We start from the raw sequence: 19,859 nt of genomic DNA on the forward strand, positions 1-19,859 counted from the left end.
TCTTCCTGATCCTTCCTGCCTACTATGAAAAAGACCCCCCTTTTGGGGTCTCACAGGGGTAAAGCATCACCATCTATATCTATTTTAACCTAGATTAAAGCTGTATATAAAGTGTTGGGGTTTTTTTGGACCAAATTTGTGAACAGGCATTTTCTTTTTTTTTTCCATCAAAAAAACAAAGCCAAAGCAAAACAAAAATCTTAAGAGTCTTAGATAACTTCCTGAAATCACTTTGAGAATAAATGACTTGCATAAGGTCACACAGCCAGTAGTGTCAAAGGTGGTATTTGAATTGAGATCACTGATTCCAAGTTTGATCTCTGTTTCCAATGTCTGACATGGAAATGTTCATTATTATTTTTATTTTTATTATTACTGCAATATTGTACATTCTCTCTTCCATTTTTATAATCACTTTACTGATGTAAAATATGATTGTACTGATCAGTACTAACTAGCGTTGAGTTCTGAAAGTAGGAGAATGTAGTTATTCAGCTCATTTTAAAATTTTTAGATGGGATCAAGTTTTCTAAGATGATACATTGCAGAGAAGGTGCTGGATCTGTTTTGGAAGAAGAACTTTTTTCAACAGGGATTTTCCTATGTTGAAAAAATTATAGGTGTCCAGTTCCTATCCTATTCTTCTCTAGAGAATGGAAGAAATAAATTTTTGGCACATGAGTAGAGGAAAAATTCAGAACTTTCTTCACTGATTCCCTCTCTGATCAGTGAATGAACTACAAAGGATTTACCTTCCCGCATCTCTGGAAAAGAGAACCTGGATTCCATTGACAGAGATGTTTTTGCAAACTGTTTTCATATTGATAGTAGATTCAATCATGTCTGGGCCATCTGACAGGCAGACACCATCTTCTGGTAAAAAACCACAAATATCTGCATCTCTATAACCTCGGTTTCTTCCACACTGTTCTAGGATGATTGCTTTGGAAGATGAAGCAACTCCAACATGGACAATGAACTGCTTAGGCAGTAGGGGAAGAAAAAAAAAAGAGAGAGTCAATGACAGGAAATTAAAGGTCAGATGTGTTTACCAAATGTTGTAAAAGTAAACTTGTAAGTGGGAGATCCAAGCTCAAAGGTATAGAATACCTCAGCCATGCACACTGATGGGAAACTTCAGTTTTATTTTAAAATCCACAGGCTATATGATGGTATTTTATATTTCCCCTACCACCATGCCAACCATAAACATAAAGCACAGTGACCTCACTGTGTTTGGTTGATTTTTTTAACTAAATAAATAATTGCTCAAATTCTGAGCTTTAATTTTAAAAGCTTCATATTTCAACATTTTCTTAAATGGTAGCATGTGACTGCCTATTGGCTTGAGAATAAATCCCTTGGTATTCTATGACAGAAAAAGCTTAGCATTTCTGTGGATTCTTGTCTTTTTTATGAAATTTTATTAATGGAAGTTAAGTGAAAACCCAATAAAATCTTGTTAAGAATTTATCTGAGTTGATTATTTCTCCTCTTTGAAAAACAAATGTCACTTCTTTAAAAAGTATTTGTATATATCTGTTTTTTCCTTTAACTTTTTTTTAATCAATCATTTCTTGCTCATTTTTCTTTTTTTATATTAACTTTTCAAATAATTATATCTAGAGGTTACGAAACTCAACAAGTACAAATGAAGAAGGGACAATTCCTTAACTCACACATACAAACTAATTTCAGCCCAGTTAATGACAGCTTTTCATCTCCTGCCCCACTATTGTAGATCATCACTTGATATTTGATGAATTGTATTCTAAAATAACTGACAAGGGTAAGGCAAGTGATACACTTTCATTGGGTGCTGAGATCTTAGAAGAGCATAAACATATGTGAAGTATGTATTTGCTATTCCAAAAAGTCATGCTATTAGGGCAGAGGAACAATCATTTTAATCTTCTTTCTTTAAATGTGAAATTGGTTGATTATGACATTCATAAGAATCAAAATTCTGTTTTGTCTATTTTAAGCTGCTATTTAGAGGGGAAGGTGGTCATTTATTCCTATGATTTCATCTGAGGGGAACTACCTCCACTGATGTAGACTAGCAAATCATCTTTAACTTTTTATACTGAGTTGTTGAAGGCATTGAAAGGATAAAAAAAAATGTTCATGATCATACAACTAGTCTGTGTTAGAGCCTGGCATTGAAAGGATAAAAAAAAATGTTCATGATCATACAACTAGTCTGTGTTAGAGCCTGGAATTCAGTTAGTCCTGATTCCAAAGCCAATTCTTTAGCTTTCTGTAAAGGGTTGAAACTCTTAAAAGGTATGCTTGAATCAGACAACTGAGCACTTAAGGCTAACTACCTATTGGACAATAACTTTATTAGAATATGTTTGGAATTTCTCTTCTCTCAGTTAATGCTGGCTCAATGTTTGGGGTTAAGAGAATTGTAGGTAAGGATTAGGGGGTGGAATGAGAGGGGCAGAGAGAACTTCACTTTGCAGCAGGACCAGGAGAAGGGAGGTTGGTAGCAAGCTTGTGGCAGTTTTGTTCATCTCCTTCACTCCCCCCCACTAAAGACGAAGGACTTTTACTTATCCTGACTCTGGCTGATCTGGAGGCCTCCAGGGAGCTAGCTTGGACTTCAGTTTTCCTTGTAAGAATATTTCTCCTGAACACATTAGATGTCATCTGCCCTCAAACAGATCATTATATTTTTGGGTGCTGGTTGGGACATATTTCCATTATCTTCTTCTTTTTCTTATATAAAAATGCTCCTTAATGAATTTTTCATATCACAGTTCCAATTTAAACTTAAAACTTATACACTAGAGGATAATTAAAATACTATTATTTGTGGAGCTCATGGTGTTATACTGTATTATAGTAGGTTGCACTGCCTTAAGTCTTTCTGAACTTTACATGTAATGGTCAACCTAGGATATCTCTCACTCTTAGCCTAGACATAGCAAATTCCACAATGTAACTAACAATCTTTCAGAAATTAAATTCATTAAGCATTTAATGAACACTTACTATGTGCCAAGTATTATGCTAGATGCTAGAAAAACACAAAGTTTTCCCTGTTCTTAAGGAGCTTCCATTCTCCTCAAATGTTTCTGTTCTATACCAAGGTTTTAGCATACTGTTCCCTCATTTCATATTATGGTGGGAAATAGCTGTCATAGAAAACAATAATTTACTTGAGGTTGAAGGGTTTCCCAAATTTTGGAGACTTGCTCCTTTGTTTTCTTGTAAGTCACAGGCAATTGCAGAATCCTAATTGCCACATCTTTGCCCAAACCCAAATTGGAGAGTTCCTGTAAGAAAAAAACAAAGTAGGTAGCTGCTGAGACGTTTTGAAGATTTGCAAATGACCATTTAAAGAAAATGTAAAAGTATGGAACTGTTTCTCTTATCTCATCCTTTTTTTAAGCATTTCTCTGAAGATCATGATGCTGAATATGAATGTTATGGAATATTTGTTCTGTAAGAAATGACCAGCAGGATGAATACAGAGAGGACTGGTGAGACTTACATGAACTGATGCTAAATGAAATGAGCAGAATCAGGAGATCATTATATACCTCAACAACGATACTGTATGAGGATGTATTCTGATGGAAGTGGATCTCTTCGATAAAGAGAGCTAATTCAGTTTCAATTGATCAAGGATGGACAGAAGCAGCTACACCCAAAGAAAGAACACTGGGAAATGAATGTAAACTGCTTGAATTTTTGTTTTTCTTCCTGGGTTATTTATACCTTCTGAATCCAATTCTCCCTGTGCAACAAGAGAACTATTCGGTTCTGTACACATATATTGTATCTAGGATATACTGTAACCTATTTAACATGTAAAGGATTGCTTGCCATCTGGGGGAGGGGTGGAGGGAGGGAGGGGAAAAATCGAAACAGAAGTGAGTACAAGGGATAATGCTGTAAAAAATTTCCCAGGCCTATGTTCTGTCAATAAAAAGTTATTTAAAAAAAGATTATGATGCTGAACATCCCTATCCTTTTGGTTATCCTTCCTCCCTTGGTTATTTTCTCTGCTAGACTGTCACCATCTCCAACCCCTAAGTGCAGGAATTCATCTTCCAGTTTTGTCCTGAGTTCCTGTCTCTTCTCTCTTGGTGACCTCATCAATTCCCTTGGGTTCACTTATCCTTATGCAGATGAGTCCCAAATCTATATATCTAATTCTAATTTCTCTCCTGAGTTTGAGGGCTTACATTGCTACTTCTAAGTCCCAGAGGCATTTCAACATCTCCATAGTCAAAACAAAACTTTCCTCAAGCTCCACTCCTCCCTAAAGGTCCCCTTTTCCTATTGAGAATTCTACTATATTCCCAATCACTCAAGTTTATAGTCTCAATAATCCCTGACTTTTTCCCTATTTTCCATGTCACCCCCTCTATCTAATCAATTGCCAACTCCTATTGATTTAGCCATCATGCCATCTCATCTACCCTCTTTTCTTCACTCACAATTTCCATTCTAAAACTTTCCCAAAACTGCTATTGTTGTTTAGTATATTTGATTCTTCATCACCCCATTTGGGGATTTCTAGGACAAAGATACTGTCATGGTTTGCTATTTCCTTCTCTAGCTCATTTTACAGAAGAATAAACTGAAGCAAATGGGATCAAATGGCTTGCCCAAACTCACATAGCTAGTAAGAATCTGAGGCTAGATCAGGAAGATGAGAACATCTTTATATAAAAATAAATACATATACAAAGTAATATTGGAGGAAGAACATGACAACTGAGGGAATCAGGAAAGACCTCTGCTAGGAGATAGATGATAGCCCTCTAGTGAAGCTTTGAAGGAAGCCAGGGATTCTTTTTTTTTTTCCTTAATAGCTTTTTATTTACAAAACATATGCATGGGTAATTTTTTTCAACATTGACCCTTGTAAAATCTTCTGTTCCAAATTTTCCCCTCCTTCCCCCCATAGATGTCAGGTAGTCCAATACATGTTAAATATGTTAAAATATATGTTAAATGCAATATAAATATACATATTTATACAGTTATCTTGCTGCACACACACACACACACACAAATCAGATCTAGAAAGAAAAAAAAACCTGAGAAGAAAAATAAAAATGCAAGCAAACAATAATAGAAAGAGTGAAAATGCTATGTTGTGGTCCACACTCAGTTCCCATAGTTCTTTCTCTGGAGGTAGATGGCTCTCTTCGTTATGGAATAATTAGAACTGGTTTGAATCATCTTATTGTTGAAGAGAGCCACATCCATTAGGATTGATCATCATATAGTCTTCTTATTGCTGTGTACAGTGGTCTCCTGGTTCTGCTCATTTCACTCAGCATCTGTTCATGTAAGTCTCTCCAAGCCTCTCCAAAATCATTCTGCTGGTCATTTCTTACAGAACAATGATATTCCATAACATTCATATGCCACAATTTATTCAGCCATTCTCCAATTGATGGGCATCTACTCAGTTTCCACTTCCTTGCCTCTACAAAGAGGGCTGCCACAAACATTTTTGCACATGTGGGTCCCTTTCCTTCCTTTAAGATCTCTTTGGGATATAAGCCCAGTAGAAACACTGCTGGGTCAAAGGGTATGCACAATTTAATAACTTTTTGAGAATTTGAGTTCCAAATTCCAGAATGGTTGGCTCTTTCACAATTTCACCAACAAGGTATCAGTGTCCCAGTTTTCCCACATCCCCTCCAACATTCATCCTTGTCTTTTCCTGTTATTTTAGCCAGTCTTAGAGGTGTGTAGTAGTATCTCAGAGTTGTCTTAATTTGCATTTCTCAATAGTGATTTGGAGCACTTTTTCATATGACTAGAAATAGAGAAGCCAGGGATTCTAAAGACTTAACAAAATGAAGGCTGAATAATTATTGTTATTGATTGTGGAATGAACTAGATACCATCCCTTAGAAGGGCAAGTCTTCTCCCTATACCTGAGAACAAAGCTGCTTTAAATTGTTACAGTGTATTTCAGGTGACTGTGCCTGGAATTTGAAAATCTTTGTAGTTAATAGGGATTTTTTTCATCTGAATGCCTTGGCTAATTGGGAATATTTTATTCCTAGTGAGTACACTGATAACATGCCTGTTTGTCATGGAACATGAATCATAAGAATAGAAATTCAAAGGTTAAGATCTTTGTTATCGGTGAAAAAGGAAGAGATTACAATTAGGTCCTTGATGCATTATTTTATTATAATCTCAATCTAGAGCTGGAGGGGTCTTTAGAGATCTAGCCCAATTTTCTTATTTTCCACATTAAAAATGGAGTCTCAGAGACAGACACTTGCCTATGGTCACAGAGAGAGGAGTACCAGTCAGTGCCCTCACCCTGGACTCCTGAAGTGACTGTGTATATAAGAGGGAGCTATTTTTCCTGTCCAAATCTGAGCTTCAGCTTTTTCTGGAAACTTCTGGATCTTTCATAAGAGCTCTTTGCATCTTGTACAAAATTCTGCTGAGTAATTTAGAAAGGAGATGATAAGGCCAAATTTGATTTTCTTCAGGAGGAATTGAAATGATTTCAGTCTAAGGACCAGCCTTTTTTTCCTTTTCTTTCTCATTTTGAATCATATTTTTTATTCATTCAATAATTCTTCCCCCATCATCCTTAGGGTGTATGGTACTGTTATGGCATGACATGGAAGAAAAAATTCCAGGTTTCCATTATGTGGAAACAACTCTATTTGGGTTGGAATGATAAAGGGGAAAATTATTCTTCTGCTCCTATGTGGATTTAACTTTTAAATGATCAGGTTCAGTTGGATAGATGTCTAAACTGACCTGGTCATCTTGACATTCTATTATTGTATTGTTTAGATGGCCAAAATGGCAAGTACTTGAAAAAAATATGGAGTCAGGAAGAGGGGGAGCCTGACAAAGAGAAAGAAGTAGAGAGTTATAGGCGATTTGTGAGTGCTATCCTTTTAAATGTTTCCAATGATGTGGCAGGATACACAGAAGGTTTTTTTCAGCACCAATACTTAGAAGTAAAATGTATGTTTTCCTTTCAGGGATATTACCAAGAACAGGTTGATCCATCCCATGTGATATTTCTCATTAGGTAAGGATTTAAATTCTCTCCTGGAATGATGAGATTGGCTCTTATGCTTAATTTTTTCTGTAATTTTTCTGTTCTTTTAGGGTATGTGCCTTCTATGTCACCAATGTAACTGTCCTAGAAAGAACATATAGTTGTGGCTAGAACATTTATCTTGAAGCCAGGAAGAATTGAGTTCAAATTCTGATTCTGACTGTATGAAATCAGGTATGTCATTTGACTTTCCATGCTCTAGCAGTTCTCTAGTGCTTTTAAATTGCAGAGAAGGTGCTGACCTGAATTGGCAAAGCAAGTTTCCTTGCCTGGGACTCCCTTTGCAAGACAATTGCAGGTTTTGTTCCCATCCCTTTTTGTCCTGGGCATTCAAGACCTGATGTGAGCCCAGACTTGAAAAACAGTCTTCAAAGTTTTAACATTCAAGGGAGAGAGTTCCCCATAGAACCTCAGAAGATAGCCTTTAAAAGACAGAGCTCTGCATTTGACTCCTTGGCCCCCAGGCTCCAGAATCTAAAGAACTGCCTGAAAACATGTGTTCCTAGCACCTGCCATGTTGAGACAGGAATAGTTTCTAAGACCTGTTGCATCCAGGTAGTTTCAGGCCATTTTCACAGAGCTACTCTATAGGCATGGATCCCAGCACCAAATAGTACTTAACTGGGAAATCTGCCTTTGAATGCTGCTTCCTGAATAACGGTTCCAATTTTCTTGTCAGCGGAAACATTGATTAGCTGTGCTCAATAAGCTATCTGACACAGGCAAGAAAACAATGCCCATGGGAAGTAAACAAATCCAGAGAACAGGGCCAGTCTTTCTCCCGCAGAGCACGGTCCGGCTGTGATTGATCATTGCATCATCTTCACTTAAGAATGCAATTCTGTTTCTAGCTTTGACAAATAAATAAAGAACAGTCCAGGCTGGTTCACAATTAGCATTTTATTTCCCACCACAGTACACTCCTCCTTCCCCACTCCATCCCCACCACCACCCACTACCCGCTGCTGCGCCACCCCCATCATACACTCTGTATAAGAATTCTCCGTTTAAAACTCAAGATTCTAGAAATATTGCTGGTTGTCATTTTGGAGTTCGAGTTTGGTGACTCCTTTCACCCACCCTTCTAGAAAGGAAAAGATCTAAATTTCTAGAAGAAAAAAATCTGAGTATCAAAGCAGACCATAATTGACGAAAAGATGTAGTAGTTTTATTTTTTCCTGTGCATTAGGAGTCCACATTCCCTTGGCATTGATTTAATGTAATTCCATTTATCATTTCTTCTCTTTGCCTCTTATACCATTTCTCCTCCCTCATCTTCCACTGAAATTTTCACCCTACAATGGCAGTGGGAGAGTTCTGACTGTCTCTTTACTTGAGCCAAAGCAACAGCATCATCACTAATTATGGTGCTACCTTAATGGCATTAGAAACCCTAGAGCAGTGGTTCTCAAACTTTGTTTTCAGTATCTTTATCCTACTAAAAATTATTGAGGATCTCTCTAAAGTGTTTTTGTTTATCTGGATTATATTTATAGACATTTACCATATTGGAAATAAAAACTATTTTTGAATTTGTAGACCCTCTAAAAGGGTTTCAGAGATCCCCAGGATTCTTTAGACCATACTTTGAGAACCACTGCCCTAGAGTGACTTAGGAGAAGTTTTCTGCTGCTTTGATCCCATCTTATTTGTCCATCTATAATTGCTTCCTATAACTAATCTCACCTTCCCCACCCACAACAAATTGCCATATAGGTTATATAAGGTCCTATCAAGTCCTGAAGTTAGTCAATATTAATCAACAATTATTTATTAAGTCCTTGCTATGTGCAAGCTCCAGACCTCAAGGGACTACAGTCTAATGAAGAAGGCAACATATAAACAATACATACATACAGAATATGTATATATAGAGAGAGAGTGGATGGAAGGTTATCTGAGAGGGGAAGGCATTAGTGGCTAGAAGGCCTAAGAAAGGCTTCCTGAAAAAGTTAAGATTGGAGAAAGCCAGGAAGACTAAGAGATGGAGGTAAGGAAGGAGAGCTTTCCAGACACTGGGAGACTGCCATGCAAAAGCTCAGAGTCTGGCGTTGGAGTTTTGTGTGAGAAAAATTAAGTAGTCCAGTGTACTTGGATTGTTAAGTATGTATAAAGGAGTAAAAGTAAAAGGGGGCAGGGTATGAAATCTTTAAAAAATTTTTTCTAAGTGAAATTTGTTATATCTATTTATTTATATGTGCACATATATTTAAATTACATGTAATATTTATTTGTTGTGCATTTTTAAGATAATAGTATTTTTCCCCCAGACTCATTTGAATTCCAAAGTTTTCTCCCTCCCTTCCTCCTTCCACTGAAGAAAATAGGCAGTTTGATCTAGTTTATAAACGTGCTATCATGTAAAACATTTCCATATTACTCATAGTTGTGAAAGAAGAAACAAATCAAAAGAAAAAAAAACATGAGAAAGAATAAAATAATTGAAAGAAATATGCTTCAATCTGTAATCTGAGTCCATCATTTCTTTATCTGGATTTGGAGAGCATTTTCCTTTGTGAATCCTTTGTACTTGTCTTGGATCATTGTATTGCTGAGAAGAGCCGAGTTATTAATAGTTGATCATCACACGATATTGCTGATGTTGTGTACAATGTTTTTCTGGATCTGCTCTTTTGCTTTGCATCCGTTTGTACAAGTCTTTCCAGGTTTTCCTGAAATTTGGCTGTTCATCATTTCTTATTGCACAATAATAGTTCATTGCATTCAAATACCACAGTTTGTTCAGCCATTCCCCAATTGATGGGCATCCCCTTCAATTTCCAATTCTTTGCTACCACAAAAAGAGCTGCTGTAAATACTTCTGTGCACATATGATGTCTTAGGGATAAAGATTCAGTAGAGACATTGCTGTGACAAAGGGTATGCCCAGTTCGATAATCCTTTGGGCATAGTTCCAAATCGTTCTCCAGACTGGTTGGATCAATTCAAAACTCTACCAACAGTACATTAATACCCCAATTTTCCCACATTCTCTCTATTTATCACTTTCCTATTTTGTCACATTGGCCAATCTGTTAAGTGTGAGGTTGTATCTTAGAGTTGTTTTTATTTGCAGTTCTCTAATCAAAGGTGATTTAGAGCAATTCTTCATATACCTATAGACAGCTTTGATTGCTTCATCTGAAAACTGCCTATTCATATCCTTTGCTCATTTATCTATTGGTGAATGGCTTGTATTCTTATAAATTTGACAAGACTATATCCCTCTTTTCTGCTTTCCTTCTAATCTTGGTTACATTGGTTCTGTTTGTAAATTTTTTTTAATTTAATATAATCAAAATTACATATTTCATAATGTTCCTTGTCTCTTATTTGATCAGCATTGTTTCTCCTTCCCATAAGTCTGACAAGAAGACTATTATGTGCTCTTTTATTGGCTTATGGTGTCCCCCTTTACATCTAACTCATGCACCCATTTAGGCATTATCTTAGTATATCATGTGAGATATTGGTCAACATGTAATAATTTTAAACATTTAATATTTTAAAAATTTGACTTCCAAATTCTCTCTCTCTTCCTGTAAATTATATATGTGTAGTCATGCAATATTTCCATATTAGCCATGTTACTAAAGACAACACAGACCAAAAACAAAATAAAAAACAAATAAAAAAAATTAAAGAGATTTTTTTAAAAGTGTGCTTTTATCTATATTCAGACTCCACCATTTCTTTCTCACATTTTTCATCATAAGTCCTTTGAAATAGTTTTGGATTACTATATTGTTGAGAATAGCTAAGTCCTTCACAGTTAATCATTGTATAATATTGCTGTTGCTATGTATAGTGTTCTCCTGGTTCTGTTCACTTCACTTTGCATCAGTTTATATAAATCTTAGGAAGAGTCTTAAATGTTCAACAAAGGAAATTATATGCTGAAGGGTATAAGGAATCATAGAAGTTTACTGAAGTAGAGAGTGATATATTAGACTTGCTCTTTAGGAAAATTACTTCAACAGATGATTAGTGAATAAATTGAAATGGGAAGAGACTTAAAGCAAAGAGATCAGTTTGAAGACTGTTGTAATAGTTTATGCAAGAAATGACAAAAAGACCTCTTCAGGGATTGGAAGAAGGGCAGAGAGAGAATGTTCATATGAGAGATATTGTGAAGATAAAAAGGATAAGCTTCCAACAGTAGTATCACTGCTGCCATGAATGCCTTGTAGAGGTGTTTTGTCTCACCTTGAGGGTGTTTTCTCCTTAGCTTCTTCCCTTCCCATATTGTCACAATACAGATAAACCTAATCCTTTTCAGTTTGCCTCAGTTACAGAATATACAGGTTATGACTGTGAGTATTTAGATTTTTTGGTAGAGGGAAAATGAATGAGCAGGATGGTAGTTCAGGGTTTTTTTTATGAAGTGGGTAAAAAAGTAAATAACTTCATTCTTTCTCAAGAAAAAAAAAGCTGGGTTCAAGTTACTTAAGTCTAATGAGTCTCAGTTTTCTTTCGATGGGAATAACAACCATCCTTGTCCTATCTATTTCACAGAGTAGATGTGAGGAAAATGTTTTATAAATACCTAAGCCACTACAAAAATATAAACTCTTATTATGATGTATTGCCTTTAACCAATCTCTAATTGTTTTATGTACATATTTTGTCTTCTAATTAGATTGTAAAACAGTAAAATCTACAAATGCAAACCAGAACAGTGCTGGTTACATAACTCAACAAATGCCTGCCACTCAGACAGTGATGACATTAGGTCTATGTATGTGGTCATCTGACACTTTTCCTAACTACATCTTCTATGCCTGAGAATGAAATCCTGCCAGTCTCAGAGGAACTCTGGCTAGAGTGTGCCAAATGCAAATTTTACAGCATTCACTATTGGTATAAGACCCATGAAAAATGTTCATGCGGGAGGTTCTGACTACACTGCTGCTTGATTCTTAAAGGAGGGAACAAGAGAAGTGTACAGCTAGAGAATGCCATAAAACACAGAACGTCTGGAGTCAGCAAGACTCACTTTCCTGAATTCAAATCTAGTCTCAGTTACTAGCTGTGTGACTCTGGGCAAGTCTGCTTCAGTTTCCTTATCTGTAAAATGACCTGAAGAAGGAAATGGCAAATCACTCTAATATCTTTGCTAAGACAACACCAAATGGGAACACAGGGAGTTGGACATGATTGAAAATGACTGAACAATAAAAAGGAAAGAGGGATAGCTCTTAATTCTAATTTAATTGTAACATGGATGCTTAGCAGATACTCCTGGTTCTATTACTGACTAGCTACAAGTATACTGGTTAAATCATTTTACCTTTCCAGCCCTCAGTTTTCTCACTTTTAAATACATGTATGGGCATCTTAAACAAGAAATAAAAAATCATCTGGACAGAGGTAATGTTGCCATCAGTGCTGCTCATTAAAGGCAAGGGATGCAAAAGAAAAAATATAGTGTTGGAATAAGATAATTGAGTCCAGTTCCAATGATTTTGTGATGAGACAGCCATCTGTACCCAGAGAGAGAATTGTGGGAACTGAATGTGGATCATAACATAGCATTTTCACTCTTTTTGTTGTTGTTTGCTTGCATTTTGTTTTCTTTCTCATTTTTTTCACTTTTGATCTAATTTTTCTTGTGCAATAAGATATTGCTGCATATATTGGATTTAACATATATTATAACATATGTAACATATATTGGATCACTTGCCATCTAGGGGAGGGGAGGAAAATTTGGAACACAAGGTTTTGCAAGGGTCAATGTTGAAAAATTATTCATGAATATGTTTTAAAAATTAAAAGCTTGAAATAAATAATAAAAAGAAAACTATATAGTTGGGATGTAAGCAGCTGGCAAGGAGAAGGTGTTTAGGAATGATTTAATATGTAGGAATAACAAGCTTCTGATTAGAGATGAAGTATATCTTACAAAGAATGGCAAATATATATTTGGTATCTTTCACATCTGAGCTTTCATTTGAAAATGAAATGGAAAAGATAGATGGAGAAGGCCTCTATATTAGGCAAACTAAACAGCCAAGTAACTATGATGTAATTCATAGTTCTACATGCCAAAGAGATTGGGGCCCAGGGCTGAGAGGCAGGAATTCCTGGGTTCAAATGTGACCTCAGATTTTGCTAGTTTTGTGACCCTAGCCAAGTCATTTAATTTGTCTATAGTTTTCTCAACTGTAAAATGAACTGGAGAAGGAAATGGCAAAACATTCTAGGATTTTTGCAGAAAAAACCCTAAATGGGTTCATGAAAGATAGCTAAGAAAAGATTAGTGATTTTAGTTTCAATCAAGTAGAGGGTCTGGAAATTAAATCAGAAAAAAAGGAAAAGTAGAAGGAATATGAGGAAATGAAGATAATGAATCTATATAGTACTTTCAGAAAATTTGATTGTGAAAGTGAGAAAAGAGTAATGGTTGTTTTTCATTCCCAGTCTAATAAGACACCATACCCATGTTTATAGGTTTGGGATGCAATGAGGGATGCAGAATTGTGTGTTAAATATGTTTGGAGGGTATTTTGGATACTTTAAACACTTCCAACTCAATAAGAAAATAAAAATCCCCCAAATTCATGAAATCATCTATCTAGATGACCATACTTTTTATGCATATGAGAATTTTCTGACAGTTAAATGGTACATTAAGGTTTAAAGTGTTTTACATAAGTTAGCTTGTATGATTATTACAATGATTTTACTTGGTTTATTTCTATTTTGCAGATGAAAAAAACTGAGGCTCAGAAAGAGCTCATCATGACTTGTTTAGGGTCATATAACTAAGAAATGTCAGAAATGGCATATGAATCCAGCCTAGTTGATTCCAAGCCTACCAGCCTATGTTTTGACATGATAAATGCTTCCCACTAAACATTCTATCCCTACCCTCCAAAATTATACTCAAAGTTCATTAAATTTTTTTTTTTTTGGTTTGTTTGTTTTTTGCTCCAGGCAATTGGGGTTTAGTGACTTGCCCAGAGTCACATAGCTAGTAAATGATAAGTGTCTGAGACTGGATTTGTACTGTATGTAGAACTGATGCTCTATTTACTGCACCATCTAGCTGCCTCAAATCCATTTAGTTTTGACTCAACATCTGATAAATAAACAGCCTCTTCCATTTCTACAAAATCTACCACTGAAAATAGTGAAGTAAAATAATAACTTATAAAACACTCGAAGATTTGCAAAGAATTTTACCTATGTAATATCATTTAATACAAAACAATCTAGATTGATTGTTACTGATAGTACTTGTCAATTTTCACTTTGTAATTTACTCTTTGTTCCTGCCTTTACTCCACCATCCTGGCTCCATCTCCCTCTAGAGAACTATAACTTGTTCTTTATTTAAAAAAAAAAAGAATATTAGAAATCAGCGGAATGATGCTGCTGTTATCCATTATACTTAATAAGAGTTTTGTTGTATTTTAGTATTGTTATTTACATTTTTGTATTTAGATACTTTATTCTCTTGGCTCTGCTTTCTTCAATTCTATTTACTTTAAATCCTTGAATCTTTTTCTAAATTCTTCATATTATAATTTCTTATACTGTCATTCCATTCCTTTCAAATTCCATGGTTTGTTTAGCTATACCCCAGTCATTGGACATATTTTTCCTCCAGCTTTTTGTAACTACAAATAATGATGTTATAAATACTTTTGTTCATTATGAGTCTTGTTTTTATTAACCTCCTTGGAATATAATCTCAGTAGTGGGATTTCTGGGTCACAGAGTATGAACAGTTTAGCAATTTTTCTTATATAATTGCAAATATATTCAAAAACAATTGAACCATCAACTCTACCAGCAGAGAATGCCTTTCTTCCCACAGCCTCTCCAACATTGAATTTTCCCATATTTTATTTTATTTTTTCGCTAATTTCATGGGTGTGACATAAATAACATCAGGGTTGCTTTTATTTTTCTACTTTGTGTGATTTGAACAATTTTTCAAAGGATTGTTGAAGGTTTAAGACATTTATAGTACCTTAAGATTGCAAAAACCTCTCAGTCTCAGTTTCTTCATCTGGATAATTGAAATAATTATTGGAATAATAATATTTATCATATATGGTTGTTGTGAAGATCAAATGAAATAACATTATATAATGCACTTTACAAACTTTGAAGTGTAATATAAATGCTAGTTCTTATTATTTTACATACATTATTTTATTTCATCCTTAGAGGAGCCTAATGAAGTAGATGCTATAATCATCCCCACAATCTGACAGATTCCTTTTGCATATTGCCCTCCTTCCTTAGATTGTAAATCCCTTCAGCAGTAACAGTCTTTTAAAAAAAAATTTATCCCCAGAACTTAGCACAGTACTTGACACGTAGTAGATGCTTAATAAATGTTTATTGGATTGAATTAAGGACAACTTGGAAAGAGTTTTTGCAAAGCTAAGATTTTAAAGAAATTTGAAAGAAGCCGAGTGAGCTAGAAAGCAAAGATGAAGAGGGAATTCCAGGAGCTGAGAATATCCAATGAAAATTCAGGGAATGAGGATGAATATCAAGTATGAGAAATAACAAGGAGGTTAATGTCATTGAATTACAGAGCATATGGAAGGGAATGTGTAAGAGTATCTGTAAGAAAAAAAAAAGACTATCTATAACAAGTCTGGAAAAGTAAAAGAGGGGCAGGTTAGAAAGGAATTTAGAAGCCAAATAAAGATTTCATTGAATTGGAGGTATTAGGGAATCACTGAAGTCAACTGAATGGAGAGGGGTGATATGGTTGGACCTGCATTTTGGAAAGATGAATTTGACAGAAGAGTGGAAGATGAATCTGAGTAGGAAGAAAAGGCTGGAAGACCAAGTAGTAGGCATTTGTAATTTGTACAGGTGTAAGGGAAGTTTCAATATCAGAAAAGAGAAGGGGATGCAAGAAATACAATAAAAGATAGAAATGACAGGATTTGACAACTGATTGAATATGGTATGTGTGTGTATGTGTGAGATAGTGAAAGAATGAGTTAATTATGATGTCTCTCTGCTGCCTCATTCTCTATTTCTTTTAGTGATTCAAGTTCTATATCACAACTCTTAATTGTACAAATCCCCAAGGCTTTGTCCTGAATCCTTTTATCTTCTTTCTCTATCCGCTCTCACTTCATAATCTCATCAGCTCTCATGGATTCAATTATCTCTATGTAGATGAACCCAAAATATATAAATGTAGCTTCAATATCTTTTCTCAACTCCAATCATGAAATTACATTTGTCTATTGGAAATTTCAAATTGGGTATCCATTAGAAATCTTAAATTCAATATATCAAAAATTGTACTTGTTACCTCCCCCTCCCCGCAAAAAATAACTCTTTTCCAAACATGATCTATAACCAATGTCCTTTTAGTCATCAAAGTACACAACTTCAGCATTACTCTTAATTTCTATGGGACTGTTTAATTTTGGGTTGTGTATACCCTAGCATATACTGACCTTGGACATGACATTTAATCTCTCAGGGTCTTGATTGATTAAAAATCAAGATTTGTTTTCTCATGCCTTATATATCCAGGTTTTTTTTGTTGTTGTTGTTGTTTTGTTTTGTTTTGTTTTTGCCAAATCTTGCCATTTCTACTTTTATAATACCTCTTGCAACTCTCACTTTCTCTCTAGTCACACAGTCTCAACCCTTGCCTCATGTCTTTTTCCCTGAACTGTTACAATAGTCTTATAATTGCTCTTCCTCCATTTAGTTGCCAAAGTGATTATTCTAAAATACAGATTTGGTCATGTCACTCCCTCATTTCCCTATCTACTCAGTGAACCCAGTAGTTCTCTCTTGCCTTAAAATCAAATAGAAATTTCATTGTTTTGCTTACAAAGCCCATTCTCATCTGGCCCCAACTTTCCTGTACTCTATAGTCTAGTCAGATGGGCTTTCTTGATGTTCCTCACAAACAGACACTTAATTTCACTTTATATTGGCCACTTGCTTGGAATGCACTTCCTCCTCACTCCTATGTGTTTGATTGCTTTTTTTTTCTTCTAAAAACCTAAGGTCCATATTCAAAAAGAAGCCTTTCCTGATATTCTCTCTTTATTTATGTAAATATTGTTTCCTCCACTAAAATATAAATAAGATCCTTGAGAGAAGGACATGTTTTTGGTCTATAAACTTACAAAAGAATTTGGCATATGATATTGTTGTTGTTATTCAGTTTTATTTCAGTCATATCTGATGTCTGTGAATCCATTTTTGTTTGTTTGTTTGTTTGTTTTGTTTAGCAAAGATAGTGGAGTATTTGCTATTTCCTTCTTCAGCTAATTTTTACAGTTGAGGAAACCAAGGCAAACAGGGTGAAGTGACTTGCCCTGAGCACCCAGATAGTAAGCATCTAAGACTAGATTTGAATTCAGATATTCCTTATTCTAGTTCTAGTACTCTAATTTTGTGTCAGTTAATGTGTTTATTGATTAATTGAAAATTGATCATGTTGTTTCCTTTTTTATCATGTTTATTAATTTAATTTCTCCTTGTTGTCTTTTGCTTTAGTAATGCTAGAATTTTTAGTACCAACATAAAAAAAGAACAACAACCACTAAACCATCCTTACATTATTCATAATTTTATTATGAAAGTTTTCTAGTACTTTTCCATTACAAATAATATTGCTGTTAAATTTAAATAAATACTTTAAAAATGAAATTAAGGAACATTCTTATTTTTTGCTTAAGACTTGTTCTATAATTATTAATGTAAATATGAATTTTCTCATGTTTTAATTTGTTTGCTAAATTATAATAGTTTTCTTAATGTTGATCATTCTTGAACTCCTAATATAACTTCAGTCTGGTCATGGAAGAACATTTTTGGATATGTTTCTTTATTTTCTATTATATTTTATTCAGTATTTATTAATGGTGTTTATCTATAGTTTTCTTTCTTTGCCTTCTCTCTCCCTGTTTTTGGTACCAGGACCATGTATGTCTCAGAAAAGAAGTTTGTTAAGGAAGCTATTTCCTTTCCTTGCTATTTTAAAAATGAGTTATATAGCATAGAGTTAATTATTTTTCCTTTAAATGACAAAATTTACGTGTGAATCTACCTGATCTATTGAGGTTTACTTTATTTCTTTTTCCTTTGAAAATTCATATATGATCCATTCTGTTTTGCTCCTTGAGACCAAATTGTTTAAAAACTCTTTTCTATTGTGCCTGGTATATAGTAAATACTTTATAAGTGCTTATTTATTGACTGTTAGTGTATAGTTTACATTTTGGTAAATATTTATTGATTTCACTTAAGTTTCCAGTTTTCTTGACAGTTGAATAAGTATAATATTTTGAAATGATCTTAAAAAAGTTTTTCTATTTCATATGAATTCTCCTCTTTTTTTTTGTTATAGCAATTTTGATCTTCTTTTACCCAGTCTTTTTAATCAAATAATGATTTATCCATTATGTTGGTTATTCTAAAAAAATTTATTGTCATTTAAATAGTTGCTTAGGATTTAACTTAATTTCAGGTTTTGTGATTATTTTATTCAGATTTTCTAATTATTATTTTATTTCATGCTATATTCCTCATTTTTTCACTTTCTTTTACTTTTATATGTTAGGACACTGAAATTTTGTCAACCAATTGGAAAGGAGATCCAGAAAGACAATGATTACTTGAAAACAAGAATTGGGCAAGGGGAAGCCAACAAAATTATGAGAACAAAAAAATAATAAAAGCAAAATATAAAAAATGAAAGCATAAAAGAGAATTTAACCTCTCTTAAGAAAAATAATAGATCTGGAGAACAATCAAAAAGAGAAAACATAAAAATAATTGGACTACATGAAAACTATGACTAAAAAAAGAATCTTGATATAATAATAATAATTAAAGAAAACTATCCTGGTGTTAAAAAAAAAAAAAGAGGTGAAAGTACAAATAGAAAAACCCCACACCAATCATCATCTGAAAGAGATCCTATGAGGAAATCCTTTTAGGAACATCATAACTAAATTCTGAAACCTCCAAATCAAAGAGAAAATATTATGAGAAACAAGAAAAAACAATTCCAATATAATCGAGCCACAATTAGAATTACACAAGATCTAGCAATGACTGCTTTAAAAGACCACAGGTCTTAGAACATTATTTATCAAGGAGCAAAAGAACTAGGATTGCAGCCAAAAATACCATACCCAGCAAAATAAAGCATAATCCTGAATTTTTTTAAAAGGACATTTAATAAATTATCAGGCTTTCAGCATTTTATTGCAAAAAGACCTGAACTTAGTAGAAATTTTGACACATAAAATACAAAAGAAATATCAGGTAAACATCATAGATTAATTTCAAAGTATTCAATAAGGACAACTGTTTGTGCTTTATATGTGAAATGTAAATTCTACACCTAGGACAGTCATTAAGTATGGCTAGTTCAAAAGAAAGATTGGAGTACAAGACCATATAGGAAAAGGTATAAAGAGTAATTAGGTTATATGAATGAGGAGTGAGATCAAGAACTAACACAAAGGAATCAGATGAAAGAGGAGGGCTGGTAGATCTGGAATCCTACTCATAGTGGAAATGGATTAAAAAGGGAACAATTCATATATCTAGAAGAGTATAAATGTCTTCTAAATTTATTAAGGAATAAGAGGGGCAAGGGAATAGGATAAGGGTATATAAAAGGGTCAGTAGATTAATGAGAATGGGATAAAAATGGAGGGGAAAAGTGGGACTTTTACAAAAGGAGGGATCCTTGGGAGTGGGATAGTTTAAATAAAAGCAAGTCAAGGTAGTGGGTAGAAGTAAAATAGAGGAGTCAGTAGGGATAGGA

At 34.3% G+C, this 19,859-nt stretch overlaps 1 protein-coding gene across 2 annotated transcripts in view; it reads right to left on the reverse strand.

The window, feature by feature from the left end:
- PGPEP1L (pyroglutamyl-peptidase I like) overlaps positions 1-19,859 on the reverse strand; it is a 93,966-nt gene that overhangs the window by 4,176 nt on the left and 69,931 nt on the right. Inside the window, exons 4-5 of one of the 2 annotated variants that reach the window (XM_051981025.1) lie at positions 3,168-3,284; positions 753-979 (exon numbers count right to left, since the gene is read on the reverse strand). In XM_051981025.1, the coding sequence (XP_051836985.1) occupies positions 753-979; positions 3,168-3,284 (344 nt within the window). The remainder of the gene's footprint in view (positions 1-752; positions 980-3,167; positions 3,285-19,859) is intronic. The other variant, XM_051981026.1, reaches the window with a different exon arrangement.

This window comes from Antechinus flavipes, chromosome 2 (genome assembly GCF_016432865.1).
Source record: "Antechinus flavipes isolate AdamAnt ecotype Samford, QLD, Australia chromosome 2, AdamAnt_v2, whole genome shotgun sequence".
NCBI lineage: Eukaryota > Metazoa > Chordata > Mammalia > Dasyuromorphia > Dasyuridae > Antechinus > Antechinus flavipes.